At 39.3% G+C, this 24,702-nt stretch overlaps 1 protein-coding gene and 1 long non-coding RNA gene across 17 annotated transcripts; one reads left to right on the top strand and one right to left on the bottom strand.

The window, feature by feature from the left end:
• Window positions 1-24: 24 nt before the first annotated feature.
• LOC107277073 (uncharacterized) lies at window positions 25-3,670 on the bottom strand. Its single transcript, XM_066307614.1, has 6 exons — window positions 3,660-3,670; window positions 2,893-2,963; window positions 1,698-2,053; window positions 1,165-1,375; window positions 709-1,098; window positions 25-74 (listed from the first exon to the last, which is right to left on the bottom strand). The coding sequence occupies exons 1-6, from the start codon at window positions 3,668-3,670 to the stop codon at window positions 25-27; spliced, it is 1,089 nt and encodes a 362-aa protein (XP_066163711.1).
• A 5,288-nt stretch (window positions 3,671-8,958) lies between these two features.
• On the top strand, window positions 8,959-23,462 carry LOC9272156 (uncharacterized). Of its 16 annotated transcripts, none has more exons than XR_001543783.3 (20): window positions 8,959-9,547; window positions 9,641-9,719; window positions 10,750-10,840; window positions 11,311-11,361; window positions 11,446-11,515; window positions 12,515-12,594; window positions 12,739-12,819; window positions 13,037-13,096; window positions 13,816-13,893; window positions 19,432-19,869; window positions 19,960-20,042; window positions 20,209-20,246; window positions 20,357-20,440; window positions 20,533-20,605; window positions 21,053-21,163; window positions 21,910-21,974; window positions 22,053-22,368; window positions 22,515-22,596; window positions 22,687-22,854; window positions 22,925-23,462. It is a non-coding gene; the product is annotated as an uncharacterized lncRNA (long non-coding RNA). The 16 variants fall into 16 exon arrangements; XR_001543785.3 differs by having other exon boundaries at window positions 11,449-11,515; XR_003240930.2 differs by lacking the exon at window positions 11,311-11,361.
• The last annotated feature ends 1,240 nt before the right edge of the window (window positions 23,463-24,702 follow it).

The raw sequence follows: 24,702 nt of genomic DNA on the forward strand, positions 1-24,702 counted from the left end.
TTGGTTAGGCAGCCAGGTAACAGACTAACAGGTGCAAGCAAAACATGTGTCGGTTGAGAAATCAAATTCTGAAACTGATACACAACGAGAAAATACATAATATGGAGACTTCTGTTTGGATGCAAATGCAGTGAACAAGCACAACACTGTCACTTCTATTTGGATGCAAATTTTGACAGCAAGAATTCAAGACAAGAGATAATATTTTGCAAAATATAATCAATGGCACACCTTCAAAATTCAATCGATAAAGGATTGGATGAACAATTGACATGAGTGAAACTACCAGATTAGTTAACAAATAAGCTAGGGTAGTACTTTTGTCTTAAAAATAGGACAGTACTTTGATCACAGAATATGTACAAGGAATTGGTAGAAAAGCTTTGTTTTCTTGAACCACTTTTTTATAGGTGCAAGCAAGCAAGAAAGGCATAGGCACATACTCCAGCTAGGAGTAGTTTGGAGTGAATTATGCCTCCTTAGGTTAATTCCTATGGCATTGAGCTGGACAGCTGGACCCATACATGCATTATAATTGTTCATGGTTTCAGACAAATAGTATATAAGGCAATAAAAGGTATTTGATGCGAATTTGTTCACAGTGAATGCATATATGAAATGCTAAAGTAGTAAAATGCAATATGCTTACAATTAATGACCTCAAAATAAAGTATGTAATACAACATGCAAATGTGTATAGGGAATTACCAGCAAGTATTTTCAGGACGTACTCCCTCCTGAGAGATTCTGGAAGAGCAAGAAGCATACTCATTTGAGCCGGCACTTTTACAAAAGCAGCTGCATCATTGACAACTTCAGTACCAGTCAATCCAAGCTTTTGACACTCAAGAATAGCTTCATTCTGAATTTTTTGTAGTGGGTCCTCCTCAACCATTGCCTTCTCTTGGATCTCAGCTTCATGTTGCATAGATGCCACCATTGCTCCCACATGCTTTGTAACATCCCTCAGATCACCTTGAACATTGGCAAAGACATCCATAAAAGGGTCACTTGACAAGGTATGTTTCAGTTTGTTGCTGTCTTTCTTCCGCTTCTTAGAGCTTGAAGCAGTTGAATCGATGCTCCGCCGAGGTGCAGCTGAATCGATGATCCGCCGAGGTGCAGCTGAATCGATGCTCCGTCGAGGTGCTGATGAATCAACGCTCCGTCGAGGCGTTTCTCTAGACACTCTCTCTTCATCCTCCTCATCCTCTTCATCTTGAATATCTCGAACAATTTCTTTCTCCATATTAGCAACAGCCTCACCAAAACCCTCTGCACCTTCTCCAGTAGCAATGTCTTTACCATAAATTGCAGCTAGTGTATCATAGTGAGGGAATGCTACACCATACAGACCCTTTGCCTCATTGTTTTTCTGTAAAATACAAAGAATGACACAAAATTAAGGTCATGGTTTAGCAAGCAGAAGAGAGACCTATGCAGCTACTGTGACATATCAAAAATGCAACAATTACATGAAAAACACAAGAGAACATATTTATGAGAGAGCATACTACAAGAAAACCATAATGTTGTCTTCGCAAACATTTCAAAGGAATTTTACATAGCCTCTTATTTGGAACAAAATTTCAGAAAATATCTTACAGTTAGTTTCACATATTTCAATTCAATGCACTAATGAATCAATAAATAAATTTTGTATTCCATATAATTATATAGTTAGTTTGATGACTTACCCTGCAATGATCATCGTATTGTTGTTTCTCACATTGTATCATCTTTCTGTTGTCATCCCAAGAAAAGCCACTTTTGGTTAGCATCACTTCAATTGCCCCAAACTTGGTCCTAAAGTGTCTTACTCTCGACTCGATGTGCGGAACAGCAGTAAGGCCAGAATTTGGCAACTTCTTAGCAAGCACGTTCTCTAGAACTTGGCAGTATCCATTTTTGAAACCCCCTTCTGATTTCCAGCTTGGATCTAAAGCAATCTCGAACAGTGCCTTGATCAGTTCCTCATCCTCGAAGTACGTCCAAATCCTCTTGTTATTGCCTCTCCCACGCACAATGCTTGAGCTTCCAAGATGCTCCATAACTGCAATATTAGAAATTCAACAGAAAACTAACATCAGTGAGCGTCCATAGTTGTACCAACATTTGTTTTTAGTTCTGATTTGCAATCAATTAGAAATTCCATTTAAAACACAAACCTCAATGAGCCCTATAGCTATTATACATCCCTTGAGCAAGAGTGTTGCGAAAATTCGTCCAATCATCAGATGTCGAAATAGCTGAGATAAACTCAGGTTCAGCGAGTTCTCCCTTAAGTATATCCGACAGTATCTCATCCTCATCCTCAAATGGATCACTAGACATCTTTTGCAAAATTAAGTTGTGCAATAAAGCACATGCCATTATAATTCAACACTGAGTTTTGATAGGAAAATAGGATGGAGACCTCAAAATCGCTCAACGACCCTTTAGTCTTCCAAAAGACCTCTCTATAATATTTCTAGCACTTGTGTGCCTCATGTTAAAGTACTCCTCTGCACTACATGGTCGGTCAAGTGCTGTGAAACGACCTAAATGATATCTTTGGCCTCCGTAAGGGGCTAAAAAACCATTTGCATTTATATAACCAGCATCAACAAAGTAATAGCAACCTTTAAAAGTGATCTCTCTTTGTTAGTTCATAGATTGAATGTAATAGAGAGACATCTGCTCTTGGGTTGGTTGAACTTGTTGTAAATATTTCTTTATATTTTAATTAATTTTACTATGGGGGCTTCCCCTACAGTGTTTCCCTAAAAAAATAGCAACCTTTAAAATTAAAAAAAAAGAAATATCAGTATAATTCAGGCTGTGGAGTGTCACACTTCAAAATAAATTTATTGGAAAAAAAACTCGCCTTGAGGGACACGAAGCCCATCCGACCTGTGAATTGCATCATGAAGGACACAGCCATCATGTTCAGAACCCTCCCAACTGGGTAGTAAGTAAATGAACTGCATATCGGGTGCACAAACACCTAATACATTTGCAACAATGTCTCCTTTTCTTGACCTATATCTTCCTTTTATCCTGGTTGGGACAGTTACTTTTATGTGTGTACCATCCAATGCACCTAGGCAATTCTACAATCTAGAACACCACATCAATAAAATATGGTACAATTAATAGTGGTGAGATGTGATTTTTTTTGAAAGGAAATGTGATTTATTTTTTAGAATGGGTTGCATTGAAATACTTCCATCTATCGTCGGTGGTGTCCTCAGGTATAGGTTCTGGCTTCTTAAGGCCTTGTTTAGTTTCCAATTTTTTTTCCCAAACACGTCACATCGAATCTTTGGACATATGCATGGAGCATTAAATATAGATAAAATGAAAAACTAATTGCATAGTTTGCATGAAAATCGCGAGACAAATCTTTTGAGCCTAATTAGTCCATTATTAGCCATTAGTGCCACAATAATTTACATGTGCTAATGATGGATTAATTAGGCTTAATAAATTTGTCTCGCGGTTTCCAGGCGAGTTATGAAATTAGTTTTTTCATTCGTGTCCGAAAACCCCTTCCAATATTCGGTCAAACGTCCGATATGACATCCAAAAATTTTCTTTTAGCGAACTAAACAAGGCCTAAGTAGAAGTTGATGAAGCTTCAGAACAGCTAGCAGTCATAAATTGAAATGCCTACTTACAGTCTCTCCATTTCGGTAAAAAAAACTTTCCTATTGTTCTATTCTTTAAATGGTGAGATAGTATATATAAGAATGAAGCTACCGATCCCTCCGACGTCTCTAAGCATGTCACATAGAATGTGAAATGTCCTCCTGTCCATTCGGAGCTCGCTTATACAAGCAATATCACTCTCACGAATAAGCTGGAATAGTCTTTCACTCCTAAGTTCTCTAATTTTGATCCTCCTCTCTATTTTCCAACATTTTCTCTTATATGAAATCAAAAACAGTACAGCAACATAATATTACATAAATATGACAGCAATCATCATATTTCTAAGCCCTAAATTTCGGCTCTTGTATTATTGGCAAGAGAACATGACTAACCTCATTGAGCGACTTCAACAGGGTAATAGCCATTGCCAGTTACCGATATAAAAATACAACTATCGGATCATTCTTAGTTGTATTAGAGCGAATACAGTAAGACGATGTAAGCGGACCATTAATATCGCATTAGATTTGTGCTCAGCTAGCAAAGGGAGGAGAGTTGAGTATAGATTTGTCTCCCTACCTCAGATGGCATGGTAAAACAGTGAAATTGTAGCCCAACTTAACACGAGCCCTAACAAGTTGTGGGAGAGTGGTGTGCTAGATATTAATAGTGTGGCATCTATACCTTACAATTTATGTTTATATTACTAGAACAGATGATATGTCAACTTTTGTAGCTACACGATAAATATGTACTTAGATTGGCAGGATTTTCACGAGGAAATGTGATGTGGACAAGGGTTCCCGATTTTTCGAAAGGTTCGGATAATCAACGATTTGGTGGAGTCATGACACAAATCGATCCGGCTTCTTGAACGAGCACGTTCTTGAGCCCCGCAATCGCAGCACCACGTCTCCTCTGGTTATCAACAGTGCCGAAACCCGGTTGACCTCGCCGAGAAGGCTAATCCCTGCTTATGAATTGAAGAACAAAAACAAGAACAAGAAAGAATACAACCAAAATTGCAGATGAATGATTAAGCTCACAAGTTGGGGTCTTACAAACCGATCTAGCGGCGAAACTATTCTTGATAGATTAATCTAAAAGGTGAATTAGGAATTTATCTGGTAGGAGATGATAGTCTTTTCCCCTGGAGATGGAAAATTCGTCCACCCGGTTTTATTAATTTGCAAATTCTTCCTCAGCTAGTAAAAAAAATGAAATTGGCTGATATCATGACGATATTAGGTAGTATAGATATCATTATGGGAGAAGTTGATCGTTGAAATGATAATAGACAGGGTACATGTAGAAGCTATCAATTCTTTTTCGAACTTGGAATTATTAAAAGAAGTCTATGGACTGATATGGATTCTACCCATTTTGACCCTCTTACTGGGAATCACAATAGAATAGTACTCGTAATTGTGTGGTTAGAAAGAGAAATATCCGCATCGATACAACAACGTATTGGTCCTGAATATGCTGGCCCCCTGGGACTGCTTCAAGCTATAGCAGATGGAACTAAGCTACTTTTTAAAGAGGATATCTTGCCATCCCGAGGGGATATTCCCTTATTTAGCATTGGACCGTCTATAGCAGTCATATCAATTTTATTAAGTTTTTTAGTTATTCCTTTGGGATATCGCTTTGTTTTAGCGGATCTTAGTATTGGTGTTTTTTTATGGATTGCCATTTCAAGTATTGCTCCTATTGGTCTTCTTATGGCAGGATATAGCTCAAATAATAAATATTCTTTTTCAGGTGGTCTACGAGCTGCCGCTCAATCTATTAGTTATGAAATCCCATTAACTTTTTGTGTACTAGCAATATCTCTACGTGCGATTCGTTAAAATAGGATGTTTTTCCTCTGAAATTCATTGAATATTTATCCTCCTTTTCTTATTCTATATTCAGGTTAGTAAGTTAAACTAGATAGCTATATGAGTGAAACAAAACTGCTTATTAATTTGTAGTAAAAAGAAAAAATCTCATTTCCTATGTACAAGAAAAAATGGAAGTAAACATAAGCGGTGTAAATTCTTTACCCCAAGGTTGAGATTTTTTGATTAGTCATCATATCTTGAAGCGGGCAATAATAAGAGATTCCTGATACAGAAAGTTGTAATCATAAGGGAATCCATCAAAAGTTAGTGAGGGATTAGAAACACTAAAGTACATAAAGGATTAGTAATGAGGGAATCTAAAGCATTAGATATTTTTCCTCATAAAAGGAATCATAATAAGGACTTGAAATTGGTGGAAATGAGCAAGTAGTACTTTCTTCGGATTCCGATCCAGAGTATGTTCCCATTCACTTGTTAAGGAAATGGCTATCAAGAACGAATTAACCCTTTATTCCTTTTTTCTTTTTAAATACTCCTCGGGGAAAGAAGAATAGGACAAAAGATATGGAATGCAATAAAAAAAAGATCTTTATTTATTCTTTCCATCGTTTATCCATATTCATACAGAATTCTTCATGAACTAATACCCAACTCTTTTCGTTTATTAATTGTTATAACGAGTGTTTTATTCCAAGATTAAGTTATTGTTGAACAAAGAAAAAGTACCATTATATTATAAAGGATGAGATGAATTCCGAAGCGTTTTTTATTATTCTAGCAGATAGAATTCCTTTGGTCTAATTTAGGACGTTGAAATCGATTTTATCTTAGATAATTCTAACTACGCCCAAGAAGATAATAACGAAATGAAACAATACTTTCCTTTTTTCCTGATCATAGAGGAGCTGTATGAAACTAAGGTTTCATGTACGGTTTTGGAATAGCGGTGGGAACTGGGATGTTATCGTCGACTATGATTATCCAACAGTTCAAGTACAGTTGATATAGTTGAAGCACAGTCAAAATATGGTTTTTTTGATGGAATCTTTGGCGTCAGCCTATAGGTTTTCTGATTTTTCTAATTTCTTCTTTGGCGGAATGTGAAAGATTACCCTTTGATTTACCAGAATCGGAGGAAGAATTAGTAGCAGGTTATCAAACCGAATATTCTGCTATCAAATATGGTTTATTTTATCTTGTTTCTTACCTAAATTTATTAGTTTCCTCTTTATTTGTAACAGTTCTCTGCTTAGGCGGGTGGAATTTGTCTATTCCCTATATATCCTTTTTTGGATTTTTCCAAATGAATAAAATGGTTGGAATTTTAGAAATGACAATGAGTATCTTTATTACATTAACTAAAGCTTATTTATTTCTCTTCATTTCTATCACAATAAGATGGACTTTACCCAGGATGAGAATGGATTAGTTATTAAATCTTGGATGGAAATTTCTTTTACCTATTTCCCTGGGCAATCTCTTATTAACAACTTCTTCCCAACTTGTTTCACTATAAAATAAGATAATACAATAACAGTAAGAATATTTTCAACACAAAAGTTCTCTCAAACAAGAGAAAGAAACATACCTTTTTCATAGATATTTCGAATATGTTCCCTATGGTAACTGGGTTCATGAGTTATGGTCAACAAACAATACGCACAGCAAGGTACATTGGTCAAAGTTTCATAATTACCTTATCCCACACAAATCGTTTACCTATAACGATTCACTACCCCTATGAAAAATCAATTACATCGGAGCGTTTCTGGGGGCGAATCCACTTTGAATTTGATAAATGTATTGCTTGTGAAGTATGTGTTCGCGTATGCCCTATAGATCTACCTCTTGTGGATTGGAGATTTGAAAAGGATATTAAAAGGAAACAATTGCTTAATTATAGTATTGATTTCGGAGTTTGTATATTTTGTGGTAATTGTGTTGAGTACTGTCCTGTTTATCAATGACTGAAGAACATGAACTTTCTACTTATGATCATCATGAATTGAATTACAATCAAATTGCTAAACCCAAACCCTAGAGATGACGACGGGTATTGATATATAGAGTTTAGGGTTGTGCAAACAACCCTTGATGCAACCCTAATGGGTTCCAACATGATACACGGCCCACAAGCCCAAATACGACGTCGTAGCGCCGGAACAGATTCTAAACGTCAAATTGTTCGGTCAATTCCCGAAGGAGTGATGTCCGCATCAAAATGAGTGGTTCACATAGCCTCATGGACAAGGACAACTGTGTTTGTTTCAGTTTTTACTACCTCCCTTCTATAATGGATTAAAATCCTTTATATTTTGGGACATATGTAGACTTTGCTTGTTTGGGGAGTATTTGATTTGTAGCTACTAATTACTATTTGGCTGATGAGAATGTAGCTAGGAAACTTCTCTCAAACTACCGATAGGTGGAAAAGGGCGCGTTATCAATGTGAGATCGATCCGGAGGAATCCCCTCGACATAATGGTTCGGGTATATATTTTACAACAATTGTATGATTTTTGGAGTAGTCGATGCTACGAGCCCTCCAATCACAAGCAGGGCCACATGTTCGTGTAATCACGTATCCAAAATACTCATGGATTTACGGTTACGCCGCAATCAGTTCTATCCCAGTATCCTGTTACTAGCACCATTGCATCCTCGTACGATCCAGCCTCCTTTGTGATAGGTCACTCGAACATGGCTGCTGCCCTGATTGCACTCCAATGCATCAGGTCCAGTTCATCCCTCTCACCGTGTGATGCTGCGTGGCCTGAGTGAGTATGGGTTTCCACATAAAGAATTCTTTGCACCAAATTACAAGTTGTTGAGTTCCTTGTTCATTGGGATTTAGAGCAAAAGGAGATTTTACTAACTTAATTAAAGTAGGTCTTTGAGCAAAATCTCAACTACGGTGTTTCTTGGCGCGCGCACTCAATCAAACCTTGTGAAACCTGCTTTGCACAAGGATGAGCCTAAGTATACAATGGTGACTAACAAAATTAATATCAAAAGAAAAAAAATGATGGTGACTAACAAAATTAATATCAAAAGACAAACGATCTGCTAAACTCCTTAATCTCGGCCGAAATGGATATATGATATTTTCCTGCACGAGGAAGCGCACGGCACAACCAACATTTTGCTATCATTTTTCCATATCGGGAAATATTATGCGGGGCATGAGTGGCGAGCGAGGGGGCGTGCCACGTCAGCGAAAAGCTAGTCCTACAGTGCCCGGGTTGGTTTTTTTGCGAGAAAGCCCTTCGGTTTGTTCGTAATTCCGAGTAGGTCCCTGCCGAACGGTGCCCCTGAGGCGATATTGTGCGTAAGGGCCCTTCTAAAATCCGGATATTACATGCGCAGGAGGGGACAAACGCGAAATAGGAGCGTTCTGTAAAAATAGAAAGTCGAGGGTCTTTTTCGAAAAAGTTCCGCGCACTAACCCCAGCCCTAGCCACCTCCCCCGCCTCTCCTCGACTCCTCCCTCTCGTCCTGCGCCGTCACTCTCCCTCTCACGCCGCCGTTGCCGCCGCCTCCCCCTCGCGCCGCCGCGTCCGCCGCCGCGTTCACCTCCGCCGCGGCGGCCGCATCCAGCTCCCCCGCCGCGGCGGCCGCCTCCTTCTCGCTCCGGCGCGGCCGCGCTCGCTGCTCTCTCTCCCTCCCATCTCGCCCTTGTTCCGCCGCGTCCACCACCGTTGCGGCGGCCGCGTTGGCCTCCGCCCCGGCGGCCCCGTCCAGCTCCGCCGCCGCCGCGTCCACCTCCTTCTCTCTCCTCGCTTGCGCTAGCTGCTCTCTCTCCCTCCCATCTCGCCCTTGCTTGCTGCTGGAGCTCGAGGGGAACCCTATCCTAGCCTAGCAGTGCGTGCGTGCGAGCGAGCGCCGCGGGGGCGTCCCGGGGGAGGGCGAGGGCGTGCGCCGCCGATCCGATCCGCTTCGCCGCCCTAAGTTCCGAGGCCGTTCGAGGTAGGTCTCCGTCCGACTTCTACCTCAGCGCCCTCTCCGCCGCATCCAGGGACTCCGCCGCCGCCGCCAACCCCGCCTCCGATCCCAGCCTCTTCGAATCCGTAAGCGCATCTCCCTGCAACCCCATTGGTCGTTTTCCTTGGTGTTCGAATCACGTTTTGGCTTGTTGACTCGTGTGGCTTTGCGGTGTCAAGGTGACGGCGGTGTGCGAGATGTGGAGGTCAAGGGAGGCAGGGACGAGATGGTGGCACGGACATTCCCGGTGATGAGCAGGTTGCCCTCGTTCTTTCGTTTATCTTCCGGACTTATGAGTAAACACTAAACACAATGCGTTTGTCCAGAGGGCTGGTAGCACTAAACTACCATTTCTTTTTTAGTTGTTGCCATGTTGGCATATTCATGTCATATTATCCTATTTGTGATTTCTGACAGCATCTTGTGGATTCAGGGCAATTATATTTGATTATATTTAAATATGGCGTTGCTATTTTCCAGTTGATAGTCTGATATTGTGCGCTTGTATACCCTTCTGGAACTTCTGGTTTTCGGATTCATTGGTTACATTTTAAGGGCTAATATGAACTATATTGTAGACAGTACAAGTACAAGTCAATGTATGAAGCAAGTATGCACCACATTGTGTGAAATGTTTATTTTATTAGGTTTTAATAAAGGTGGTAGTTGAAATGGGTCAGCTTATCGAAGATATTACATTGAAAAGTAGAGTGCGGGCACGATACTCCTGAATATTTATACAGAAGTAAAACTATGCTGCCTTCGTCGTAGAATATTGATGCGTAGTACCATAAATTTGATAAGATTAACTACATTTTAGATCAGAGCGAGTAAAAATTTATGCCCATTCCGATTTTTATGGAAATTATAGGAGTTTTATATGATTCCAACCCATTAGAAAAGAATATTCTATAGATCACTTTGAAACATAAGATTACATATTATTTTCTATTTTGAAACTTCTGATATTAAATGACAATTCTACATAGAGATTTTGGAGTAGATTCATGAGGTTGTCATGCTTGGGGAAATTTTTGTCAGCTACAACTTTTCCTAGAATTTGAAGTTCTCTTAAATAATTTAGTTTTTTTATTCAGATTTCAAGAAGTTGTAGTTGTTAAATCAATAAAATAAATTAAAAGTCAGAGGTTAGGAAAATCAGATTCTCATTAGCTAGATTTTTGCTACCCTAGATAGTCTAATTTTTTTCCCTTTGTCTTCCGCAATGGGTGCCCTCGCCAACCACAACTGTAAATTCACCTCATACCTGCATTATCTTTGTTGATAGGCACTGATTACTTCCAATCATGTGGGTGCCCATTTAGTTGCAACAAGTGGCATTGAGGCACAGTTATATCTGCAGATTATATAGCTTCAGGGTCAGTACACAGCTCAAAATATCTATTTTGGGCGCTCTGCATGAGGAATATGATCACTAAAACATTTGAGCTATTCCTATGTCATGTTACTGAGCAGTTATCAGATATTTGACAAGAAAAATAAGCAGTGATATATTGAATATTGTTACCACCTTACTTTTTATTTTTTTGGGTTAGTGATCAGGTCGCTGAGGGCAGGTGCATACTTAATAAAATGATACTGCATTATGCAAGATCATCAGTGCATGTAGTGCTTCAGTGTGGTCACATGTACAGCATAGAGTTGCCATAACATGCTAGATTATCCTCTGGGAATTCTACAGTTAATTATCTTGGTTTCCTCATCAGCTTGCTTATTTATTTTAATTAACTATTAGATTAGAATAGTTATGTAGGTGTGAAAAAAATCCTTGTGATTGCAGATTTGTTTTGCTTAACTATCTTATCCTCCAATCCTTCTTTTGATTTAGGGGATGCACTTGTTATCTGAATGTATTCACCAGGAAATTGATTTATTAGAGGTAGATTGTTACATGATGACTACTATGAAAGACGGTATATATGCTTTACTGTTGTTCTGAATGTTTCCCCTTCTATCATTACAGCAGGATGGTAAATGCAAGAAGCCAAAGGGAAGTATAAGGTTGTACTATTGGGCTTTTCATGCATCAAGAGGTGGGTATTCCTGATCATTAGGTCACTGAACTACAGATTTGATAGTTAATTCTCCCACTGTTTCATGTTGAAAACCACCACTTGAGTTGATTTATGGTGGCCCTTATTCCTGTTACATGCGAGTTTATATAAATGAAACTGTCTAATTCAATCCTTCGTATAGTTTACTGTCCTAGACAAATTAAATGTGTTCTGTTCCTTTTTGCATGTGATTCTCTGGCTAATTACCTTTATTCAGCCCATATCCTTCCACCATACAGTAATTCATGGCCTGGATTTTCTACAGCTTGTATGGATTTGGTTGTTCTATATAGTGCAGTGAAAATATAAAGTTTATGCCTTGTAACATCATCTATACAGTCAATGTAGTTTACAATTTAAAGGCTATGGCACCTTTGCGTAAGGGTTCCACTATTTGTTTGGCACACTGCTTCCAGATTAAAGCAAATATCTAGATAGGTAGATCAAAGCCTTTGTTGAAGGCAAGTGTTCCCGATGGGGAGATTTCAAGAAACTTGTGTTACATGAAGATCGGCGGGCTCTTTCTGAGGCAGTATATGTTAGGTGTATCCTGGAGTCCTTTTTACTGGAGATTATATGCACAAAATTCATCATAATTCACTTGCATACTAAATTCAGTGCATTGTGTTGATGCCTATAAGTATCACATACATTAGGCCCAACAGAATTTAGTTGAGTGCACTGCTAGGTTACCAAGATGCATATGCTGCAAAATAGGACACAATAACAGTTTAGCTTTTCTTGAGCTAGGGAATTTGTGTTCTACCTATGGTAGAGTCTTTGTTTGAGCTATCAAAGTAATTGAAGAACCTCTGTTCGATCCTTGTCATTGTGTGTTGTTCGGGTTAGGTCCTTTCCCATTTATCTTCTTCGAGCCAGCATCTTTGTTGTCTTTTTTGCTTACCTGTGCGCTACAATTTGGTGTGCTTTTTTGTTCTATATGCTATAGCATCTAGATCACGTTTATATTGCCTGCAGGTTGTATGGCGGATCCTATTTGATCGATTGTTCCCTTGCCTAACTCTGTCAAGGATAACAAGAATAATAGCCTCATTAAGGTATTCATCTCTCTCTCTCTCTCTCTCTCTCATATTATATTTTTTAGACAGTGGATAGAAATCCGGCTATATATGCTGTATATATGTATATATATTTTTTCCTCTGTGTGTCTTCTGAAGGGGCCAAAAAAATGTGCCTTGCAGAAGGAAGGAAGCAACAGTGGGAAGGGTGCAGCAACATCTAATGATCTAGAAAGAGAAGGAAGGAGGACACTAGACCCTAAGGTTAGTGAGTCAATCATCCATCCAGCCATACCTTTGATACATTTGATGATCTCCCTCCGCAGCACTTCAACAGCACACAAAAGTGCATAAAAAAGTAATTAGGAGGTTGAACGATCCCTGTCTGCAGGAAATAACCTGCATATTTTATGACTTTTTTTTTGAGACTGACAGCTTGATTGTGTGAATATGTGTGTGTATATATATGCACATTCTGCAGACACTGAGGAGGCTTGCACAGAATAGAGAGGCACCAAGGAAAAGTAGCCTTAGTAAGAAGGTTAGTCGGTCAACCAAGAAACTCAACAGCTTATTAATTCAAGCTAGCAGAAAGGAATCTCTCCTGCATGTACTGTGTGTGTGTGTTTTTGTATATATATGTGCTTGCAGAAACGTACAATACTTTACGAAAAGTACAAACATATATCCTAACAATAATGTTAGTGTATATGACATGTACATGTTGTTCACGCAAGTGCTGTCATATGTGCTTTTGTTATCAACTTTATTTGTTTTGCTACATGCATGCATGGAGTGCTAGCTCGCGATTAAATGTGCTGACCGACTTTGTGATGCGGTTGTTTTTGGCTCTTTCTTTGGGACTTATGTGCTGAAGGACATAGTTATTTTTACTGGCTTTATTGTGAATTTGACCGGCCTACCAATGCAAGAAACATTATCACTTTTCATATGTGCATTTCCAATTTCTTTATGGTCTCAGGTGTGAATTATATATTATGATGGTCCTGGCTATTTGAAACATGAGTCTTATCTTATGATGGTACTGGCTATTTGAAACATGGGTCTTATGTATTATGCGGTGAGTCTTATATTATTAGGGTGCTGGCTATTTGAAACATGAATTATATATTATTTCATTTCATATGTTTGTTTTATGGACACATACGAGCACAAGTTGATAAGTTCTGCTAAAATTTAATGTGGCTTTATATACTATTTGTATTGATGAGTATATATATACACTGCTTTATTGTTCAGGCTTACATTCAACAGTTGAAGTCAAGTAGGATTAGGCTAAGCCAGCTTGCACAGCAAGTTCACGTGGCAAGAGTACAGGTAAAAAGCTAGCCTTGAAAATGTCTGATTATTAGCATATTAATTATATCTCCCAGCATTCTTTTGTATATACATTACTCTCTGCTATCCTATTTGATCAACGGAGGTATATACATTACTCTCTGTTATTTTGTGTGTTAATCAATTGTTCATCCATTATGTTTATTTTGTTGGCTATGTGTTGTTTTAATATTCGTTGCATTGTTACTCTCTTTGCGTTTAGTCGCTCTATGGAGGGGGGTCATGTGATTGCACCTCTTCGTCGACGGGACCGCCGATTGCTAGAACGCCATAGTGCTTCTCTTAGATGTATGCTTTATCATCATTTGTTCCTTTGTAGCTGGTTTGTGATCTGCCACAGCTTGTTGTGTGTCATCGTTAAATTGTTTGTTTCCTGTTTAGCGTGCTCTCCTGTTTCGGCTGGTGGTGAATATGCCTGGGAAACAGTTGCTACGCAGCGTAAAAGTATGTGCGTTGTTTGTTCCTATTGTGCTGCTGTTGTGCCCCATCGCTGCTCACCCCTCTGTTTGTTTATGTGATTTCCCCCCCTCCACTAGATGATGGGTTTTTCCCTATTTATCCTGCTTGGTACTCTTCGAAGAGACGACAGATACGATCAAAAAAATTGGCTCTCAAACGACTGGTGGCTGCAGGTCTTTATGCTTGGTATTTTTTTTACTTCCCTTCATATGTCCCTGTCAGCCTCTCTTATTTGCAGGTTGTCTGTTGATTTTTCCTGTAGGTAAAAGGCTTTCTCGTATATCGTCCCTGTCTTCCAATAGGTTTGATAGTGATTACGGCAAATTTTTAAAAAGTTATTTCCACTTTATTTTACCCCTTTCCATGCCTTAGTTTATCGTGCACCGACATTATATCTAAATATAGATATGTTTTTGACCTGCATGTGCATATAGAGACGTCGAAGGATATAACTCAGTGCCGCATGTGTGGTGCTCAGTTCTGGTACCAAGAACGATGCAAGAGAGATTCAGCTATAACTCAGCGCCGTATGTCTTATAGTCTTTGTTGCAAAGGCGGCAAAATTTTTGTTCCTCCATTTGCACAACCACCAGAACCTTTAAATTCGCTTTTGAAGTTCGATGGGGATGCTCGAAGCAGGCATTGTTTGCAGCACATAAGGCAGTACAATTCGCTGTTTGCTTTCACTTCAATGGGTGCAAATATTGACGATAGCTTAAATCGCGGTGGCGGTCCTTATGTCTTTAAAATAAATGGTCAAGTACATCATCGTATAGGCTCACTTTTACCTAGCGAAGAAACCCCACTAAAGTTTGCTCAACTATATATTTATTATGACACTCAAAACGAGATCGAGAATAGGATGCGTGCTCTTCTTAATGAAGAAGTCGAAGACTGTGATTTAGATCCTCAGATTGCTGCTGAATTGCTAGATATGCTGGACAATTGTAATCCTTTGGTTAAGCAATTCAGGATTGCTAGAGATCGTTTAGCTGATAATGGTGATGAGCAGTTCGCAATTAGAATAGTCGGTTCAGATGAGAATGGGCCTGTTCAGTACGAATTGCCAACAGCCGATGAACTTGCTGGGTTAATTGTAGGTGATTTTTCGTTGGAGAATGCAAAGCGCGATATAATTGTCCAAAGCATTCCTGGCCCACTCCATGTTTCTAGCTTACATCCTGCTTATATGGCCTTGCAGTATCCACTTCTGTTTCCTTATGGTGAGCGTGGCTTTCAGCTTGGTTATAAATTTAAGAGGGGTAGACTTGAATCGTACCGATATACGAACAAAGGCTTCTATGCAAGAGCATTACTGTTACTGCTGCCATTATCGTCGAGATCAATTTAATCCTTATTTATGTTGCGGTCGTTTATCCTCTCAAGGCCAAGTAGATGGTTATGCTTGTGTTGAAGAGGGTAGATTAACATTCATAGCTGACCAGCAACGTGAACTTAGATGCGAACACATGCAAGGAATTACAGATGCAGTTGCTAAGGGTTCCTTAGATGGTGCGAGCGTAGGTAAGCAACGAATACTTCCTGCAAGCTTCACTGGTGGTAGGCGATACATGTACCAGAATTATCAGGATGTAGTGGCTATTTGCCGTGCCTATGGCGCACCTGATATTTTTACAACTTTTACCTGCAATCCAAAGTGGCAAGAAATTGAAGATGCGTTGCAGTTCGAACCAGGCCAGGGTTTTTAAAATGAAACTTGATGAAATGGTTTCTGACATTATGTCTGGTGTTCCCTTTGGGCGTGTGCGTGCTGGTTAGTTCCCTTTTTTGCTATTTCTTTGGTTTGCATTTTTTGTTGTGTTATTAATTTTGTTCGGTTGGTTTTCCTACCATATGGTGTAGTGCTTTACAGCGTGGAGTTTCAGAAGAGAGGCCTCCCGCACGTCCATATACTGGTGTGGCGTGATGCGCCAAGCACCGATGCAACACCATCTATCGTCGACACATACATCAGTGCTGAACTCCCTGATCCTAACGAAAACGAACTTGATTATTTGTTGGTCAAAGAATTTATGATGCATGGCCCATGCGGTGATAGCAATAGAAAATGCCCTTGCATGAGAAATGGATCCTGTTCTAAAAAATACCCAAAGGATTTTAACTCTGAAACAACAGTAGATGACAAGGGATTTGTTGTTTATAGGCGGCGTGACAATGGTTCGCATGTGCTTAAAAATGGTATCAAGCTTGATAATCGTTCGGTCGTGCCATACAATGTGTCATTGCTGCGTAAATTTGAGGCTCATATAAATGTTGAATGGTGCAACAAATCAAAGATGATCAAGTATCTATTTAAGTATGTAACAAAAGGACCCGATCATGCCAATATAAAATTTTCTAGGATCAAAAAAAGAAAGCTGAGTCGTTGCGATTGATGATACTGGTTCATCAGGTTCTAGAAAAAAGATGCGTGGTTCTGATTTTACTGTGCCAGCACCGATAGATGAAATAGCTGACTTCATTGAGTGTCGATATTTATGTGCCAACCAATGTATTTGGAGATTGTTTGAGTATGTTATTCACTTTAGGAACCCTCCTGTTGAGCGTTTAGCATGCCATTTACCAAACATGAACACGGTTAGCTTTAGATCAGACGCAAACCTGGCATCGGTGGTTTCAAATGCATTCTTACAAAAAAAACAACATTAACTGAATGGTTTGTTGCTAATGATTTGTTCCCAAAAGGACGTGACTTAACATACTGCGAGTATCCTACTCGATTTACTTGGGAAGAAAATTCAAGGAGCTGGAAAGAAAGCCGGCATGGTTATAAAATCGGTCGAATGTACTATGTCCATCCTTCTGCAGGTGAAGGGTATTTCATGAGAATGCTGCTTATGTATGTGAGAGGCGCTAGGAGCTATGCAGATATTAGAACATACAATGATGTCGTATACGATACATTTAAGGAGGCTTGTGCTGCTAGAGGGTTGCTTGGTGATGACAGAGAGTGGTCATTTGCATTTGATGAGGCTGTGAGCTGGGGGACCGGGCCGCAACTCAGATCGCTCTTTGTGCTCATGGTTGTTCATTGTGGTATTGCTGATGGAGCTGCATTTTTCAATAAACATTGGCATGCGATGTCTGATGATATTCTCTTTGATTTGCAACAAAGCTTAAATAATGCTGCATATTCTGTCCCTGATAATGAACTTAGAAATATGGTTCTGCAAGAATTACACATGCTTTTCTTCGCAATGGTGTTGCTATGTCATCTTTTAATTTACCTACTGTGAATTGCGATGGTTCCTTTGGATCAGCAAATAGATTGATCGATGATGAAATGTCTTATGATATAGATGATTTGTGTGCTAATGCTCCGTTATTATGTAGCAAGCTTAATACTGACCAGCGAAATGCATATGAACGCATTGTGCAGAGTGTCATGACAAAATCACCTGCTTTCTACTTTGTGTCTGGCTTTGGTGGTACTGGGAAAACATTTCTCTGGAATTGTATTGTTACCTACCTTAGGTCTGAAAAAAAGCTTGTTCTTGCTGTTGCATCATCTGGAGTTGCCTCTTTGCTTTTGCCGGGTGGTAGGACTGCTCATTCACGATTCAAAATCCCGATAGAAATTGATGAAACAACAATTTGCCATATAAAGCGTGGTACAATGTTAGCAGACCTTATTAAATCCACTTCTCTTATTATATGGGATGAGGCTCTAATGACGCACCGGCGATGTTTTGAGGCTTTAGATAGAACATTGCGTGATATTCTTTCTGAAGATGATCATTCAGCTGCATCAATTCCTTTTGGTGGTATGGTAGTTGTGCTGGGTGGGGATTTTCGCCAGATCTTGCCTGTTGTTGAAGGAGGCGTTAGATCGAAAACAATTGATGCTACAATATCAAAATCTCCTCTTTGGTCATATGTATGTGTTTTAGAGCTATCGATCAACATGCGTTTACGTTGTTCCTCTCTAGATTCTGATATGCAACGCGAAGTCGCTGAATTCAGTGATTGGATCCTTTCTATCGGTGATGGCACAGCAGCAGCGTGTAGTTACGGCAGCGATGTTGAACCAACTTGGATTGAAATCCCTCATGATCTTTTGGTCATGAATAATGATGAAAAGATTGGAGCTATTGTAGCTGCAGTTTACACCAACTTTGCTGAACAGTACAATGATCCAGTATATCTGCAAGACCGTGCTATTGTTTCTCCTACGAATGATGTGTGTGCTGCTATTAACTCTTGGGTTTTACAACTTTTTCCTGGTGAAGCAAGAGAGTACTTGAGCTTTGATCGTCTTGCAAAAACAAATGAAAAGTCTGATGATTTAGATGTTTTATACCCAATTGAATTTTTGAATAGCATCAAAGTTAACAATTATCCTGAACATCAATTGTGCCTAAAAATAGGTGTTCCCATAATGCTTTTGAGAAATTTAGATCAGACCGCTGGGCTTTGCAATGGGACAAGGATGATTGTTACAAACTTGGGTGATAGGGTGATCGAAGCGCGTATTATAACTGGTTCTAATGCGGGGGAAACTGTTTATATCCCAAGAATAACCTTATCTGCGACCAGCAAAAAATGGCCCTTCACATTAGAACGTCGGCAGTTCCCTGTCCGTGTCTGCTACGCTATGACTATAAATAAAAGTCAAGGACAAAGGTTACGTTCAGTTGGTATTTACTTGAAAAACCCTGTTTTTTGTCATGGCCAGTTATACGTTGCTCTTTCCCGAGTCACTTCTCGCGCAGGCTTAAAGGTGTTAATTGAAGATGACAATGGCAATTGCACTACTCGCACTTGGAACATCGTGTACCGCGAGATATTTTCTGCTGTTAGATAGTAATAATATATGTTTTTGCCTATACTATAGCTGTTCTGTACAGATATCATTGTCCTGTTCACATTTTTGGAGTCGTACAGCTGTTTTAAAATTAGCAACCCTTAGTTAGCTATACTGTGATTCCTCTCCTGTCTTGTGTTGCAGTGCTCCCATAGGTAATTCATCGCATTTACTTCCTTGTTTAATACTTTCCCGTTTTATGTACATCGAATTGTTTCTTCCTGTTTTTTCAGATGCCTTTTGATCTGTTCTGTGATATATCTCCCACGAGTAAGAATTGGAAGATCTGTGCAACAATAGCAAGGAATGAATCTTGTCAGGTTGGAACGAGGATCAGACAATATTCCTCGAGAGATTGCGAGTGTTGTGTCCCAAAAATTCACTTTCTGCGTTTCTGTCACCGAAAGGAGCTTGATGCAGAGGAACATCGCGTTTCAAGTCAATAGCATTGAAACTTCTTTGGCAGACAAGGCACTATTCCACAGGTTAGGGATCAGACATTGCAACTCACATCATCTGTCATTTCACCTTTTGCTGGTGGTTCAAGTATATGTAGAGAAAGTGAGTGTCCTGATCATACTTCGACACCGCCTGCTTCTTCTAATACCCCTGTGGGTGATATGGAGAAAGCCCATGCTGATAGCAGGAAACGACGCCCCATTATGCGCCTTGTATGTTCTGCTCCTACCTTAGGAAAGACAGACCATTTGTTTTTTTTTTGTTATTCGGTCAAGGTTCTGATTTATACATTATTGTGGCAGCCTCTAGGTGCATCGAAGAAGCTAACTTTTGAGGTGGGCGCGTCCGAAGGAAAGGATATAGATACAGCTGTTGTTTCAGAAAGGTGATTTTGTATTTCTTTGCTGCATTAATATATGTATGCAGGGCTTATGTGGTTTATGTTTTTCCGCTATGCAGTGCTTCCTTACCTGCACATGAAATATACTATTTATCGTCGGCTATTGACTAAGCATTGATAGATATAACAACTTTTGTGCTGTTATTCTCAGGGTGCAGAATTAGCCTCCATTGATGGGAAAAAAAAGGGGTACAGCATTCTTGATGCCATGCTTTATAGACTTCTTATCTACGTATTCTTTTCAGTCACATTACCGTTAGTGTGCTTTGCTCACCGCATTTATTTTTTTTATTTCGTAGCACCGTCAATCCTGCTGGTGCTCAGAGGACAAGAGCTTCCTATATGAAATAGAAGCTACAATTTCACGCCATCGGTCTTCACTGGTCTGTGCTCTCTTGCATTTCCTTAGCTATGGTGTTCAATTGACAGCTTTTTATTAAATATATGTAACCCTACATCTCTCTGTGTGTTACAGGCAATGGACGCGTTTGAATCAAGTCCTTAGTTATGTGCTCTGCTCTTGTTCTGTGATTCTTGTTCACGCGAAGGTCAGTTTTAAATATATTTAAGTTCGAAAGATTTAGCTCTAGGTCCATGATTGAATGGAACTGATTTTAAATTGAGAATATGTGATGGTATTTCAGTTTAGTTTGGGCAGTCCTTGGGGCAAACTGGGAGCCTGTCCAAAAAAAAAAATAGGAAATCTTTAGGATGGTCATCTAATTCAGAACATTAATGCTAGATGTTTCAGTAACCATGATATGTGGGTTAGTAAATATGTGTGGGTTATTACCGGGTAGTGCATTTACCCACATTCTGATTCAGAGGGACAAAATATATTGCCATTGATTATTTATTCTGCTGTGATGTAAAGGAGGATTTAGGTTGCAATTAATAAAATTGTACTGCTGCGTTTGTACCTAACAAGTCACAACTCTTTCTGGTAAACATTTTAGCATGCTGTTTTACATCTTCTAGATTTATTTGTTTTTCAGTGCAGGTCACTGACTTTACGGTATTGGAGTTGGAGTAGAAGATCAGCTGCTCCATCATCGACGATGGCCTGATCCACAAAGATGAATTTTGGTGCTGATACTTCCAGGGAGGTAAATTATTGTTCTATTTCACACATGCTGGTGGGGTGCGATGTCATATGTGCCAAATGGACCTGAAAATATTGTTAGCTAGCCTGAGTAACAATTTCGAATGTAGGCCGTGCCTTATACCCTTCAGAATATATAAGCGCTATGAAGAAACACCATTCGTGTGTTCATATAAATATGCTATGCATAGAGATGATACGCTAAAGGATAATCAAGGATTAATTTCAATGCTAAAGTTTGTTTTCCAGATAAATAACCTCCTACCTTACAGATCACTGTAGCTCAAACTACATGTCCATGCAAACTCCAACATTCTTTGCGCATGGCTCATGCCCTGGTTAAACCTAACCATATCAGCCCTTAAATCATTGGTAACCTGCCATTCCTTCAAATACAAACCGAAAGAAAATAATACTTCGGCAACAAATAAAAATGGTATTAGCCATATAGCAGCCCTTAAAACAGAGCCTTTTTCAACAATAAGAAGACTGCTGTATAATTTTACTCATCCCCTATTTGACCCATTATACATCACAATATACAACTCATGTTTAGTATCTGAATAAATCCACCGAAGAACAAAGATCAGTGCTCATTACCACTACACTATAACAAGCACCTAACACTCTCCTCTGCAATCTCAGCTCTGTTATCTGTCCCTTTGTTTATCACTGTGTACATTGCAACTTCCCTACCACTGTTAAATTTGCACTTATAAATTTCTTTTAACTACCTTTTTTTTTTTGCAGATACAGCCATGAATCCACCTAGGTTTTTCACGGTTAGACTAACCACAGCAAACCAGCGCTATGTGGTAACCTTACCAACAGATATAACATATACAGTCTAGCTTAATACACGCCAGTCTTAATACATCATTTCAATTCTGCAGCGCAGACCAGCTGCAATCGCACAAGGATATCAGCTGGAGGATGGCCAGAGACTCAAATTAGTAACAACCCATAACCTAATGGTCTACATTGAACTAAAGAGAGCATCTGGCAAAATATACATCACTACAGGATGGCCCCAGTTCATAGAAGCCACTGGTTTGCAGCTTAAAGAATATGTGGTTTTCAAAGTCTTATCACGCTCCAAGATGCATGTCATCATATAAGCCAAGAGTGGTTATCTTAGATGTCCAGTGCCAAGCAAACCAAGCAACTCACAGCTAAAGAAAAACGCGCTTCAGAAACCAAAACCACCAGGTAAATGATCTTCAACCCACTTTCCGTCTCCTATCAAGACAACAAATCATTTTCATCTATGGCACCATATCTGAAACTATTACATTACTGATTCCACTCTCTACTTTTGATTTCCGTTAATGCTTGCAACGCCAATTCACCTGCAGAAAAAAAGAACCAAGACTAAGCCACACATGCAACACCCCATGCAACAGAAATTAAAAGCCGATATAGGGTCAGCTTGTACAGGTACAGATACTTCTCTTTCTATTTTCAGTTCCATTGATTTGCGTCTCTTTTAATGTGCATTGATGTATTCATTCACTCCTCTTTCGAAAGGCAACACCAAACGCACTATCAATGAAATGTGCTTCTGCACCGGGGAGGGACATCAATCTATCAACTGAACTCAAAGACTACTTCAAAGATATTGCGCAATTTCTGCACCCCTCAAACGAATTCTATGTCACAACCATAAATCCAACTTTCATGAAGCAGGATAAGGTGGTAAGATAACTGCACCACTACCCCTTTATATACCTCTTACCTTAAAAACTAACATATACTTATCATGCAGCACTTTTCAAAGCAATTCTCTATGACATACATTGCACTAATCGTGCGGAAGAAGACATCGCAGATCGAAGTACGGATTCCAGGGCACTCCTCAACCACCATGGTTCTTCACCACTCCACAGAAAAGCGCTTTAACCTGAAATCAGGATGGACCCATTTTCCAACAAGCAACGGCATACAAGTTGGAACAATCTGCATCTTTCACTTCCACCAGACTAATCAGCTGCAAGCAACAATAGATGTGCTGTGAGCAAGATGCTCATGCAACACAAGCTGTTATCCTTTTAATATCGTAGGCTATATTTTCACTCTGCTACTTCTATAGCTGTTAGTATCATTCTTTGTATGCTTTGCATGGGTACTCAATTTCCATGTAAAAATCACGCCCAAACTATTATGCCAGCGTGCTGTTACAGAACAGGAGCTGACGGTACCTTACGTACTGTCTTTGGTTGTTTTGCTTGTACTTATATGCAACCAAAGACAATTCACCCTGTCCTGTATGAACAACCATGCTATCATATTCTGTTTCACCTTTATCTTTATGTGTATGCAGCACCCTAAAAAATTCTTGCATAGCGAGCACACTGTGTGAACAGGCGGCGCGCAAAGGCGCGCCCCAATCTCTAGTATATTCTAATGGTTTGTCCTTTGTTCGTTAACAATGTAACCTTAACAAAATTTTAGCCATTTATTTTTTAAAAAAAATGTGCGATTTTATTAGAATTGGTTTGAAATTTTTTGGCAATACTACTTTTTGTTCCTCCTACAAACTAGATGAAACCGTCTTATTGGTAGTGTCAAATTTTTTTTGTATGGTTGGATTGGAAGATGAACCCCAAGCCATAAAAAGAAAACCCTTAGGCTTAGGGTCCTCTGCCGTATTCCAAATTGTTTCTGAGAAGCACAATTGGACAATCACATACTACCTCACTATCTCTATATTTTAATGTATGACACTGTTGACTTTTTATCCAACGTTTGACCATTCGTCTTATTCAAAAAATTTATACAATTATCATTTATTTTATTGTGACTTGATTCATCATCAAATGTTCTTTAAGCATGATATAAATATTTTCATATTTGAACGAAAATTTTGAATAAAACAATGGTCCAACGTTGATCGAAAAGTCAACGGCGTTATACATTAAGATACGGAGGGAGTAGCAACTAGATTGTCCACCTCTTTATACCATAATAGCTAGTTGCTCGGTTACCGTTCAAAAAGCATAAAGAGTTAGACAATTCAGTGTGATACCAGATTTTCTTTGACCCTATACAACTTTTGGTAGACTCAAGGAACGGTACCAAAGATGGAGGAGTTGGGGCTATAAATAGGTAGTGTTATTGATAAACCTTGAGATCCATTTGATACGATCACGGTTTTGATTGGCTCGATCTTTCAGTGAGTTGAGATAACTATGATTTGGAAGAGAAGTTGACGGTCGGACTATAACCGTACAGGCCATTATTGTGTTGCACCTTAGCGATCGATATACCTCTCCGTGGGTTGTTGATCAAATCGGTGCAGATCAATCTTATTTTTACAAGTAAATCAAAGAAATAAGCAAGAACAAGATAAAAGTAATCTAAATTGTGAAAAGGAATTAAATCTCACAATAAGTTGGGGTTCTAAAGACGAGTAATTAGGTGGTCTAGCCGACACATGTAACTACAAGGTAAAGTAGCAATGGCTAAAACATTAATCTAATGAAATCTAAGGAACCTTGAAGTGGTACCTAGCTATTTAAAGAGATGGGAGGACGACCAAGAGGT

Source organism: Oryza sativa, chromosome 2 (genome assembly GCF_034140825.1).
Source record: "Oryza sativa Japonica Group chromosome 2, ASM3414082v1".
Classification (NCBI taxonomy): domain Eukaryota; kingdom Viridiplantae; phylum Streptophyta; class Magnoliopsida; order Poales; family Poaceae; genus Oryza; species Oryza sativa.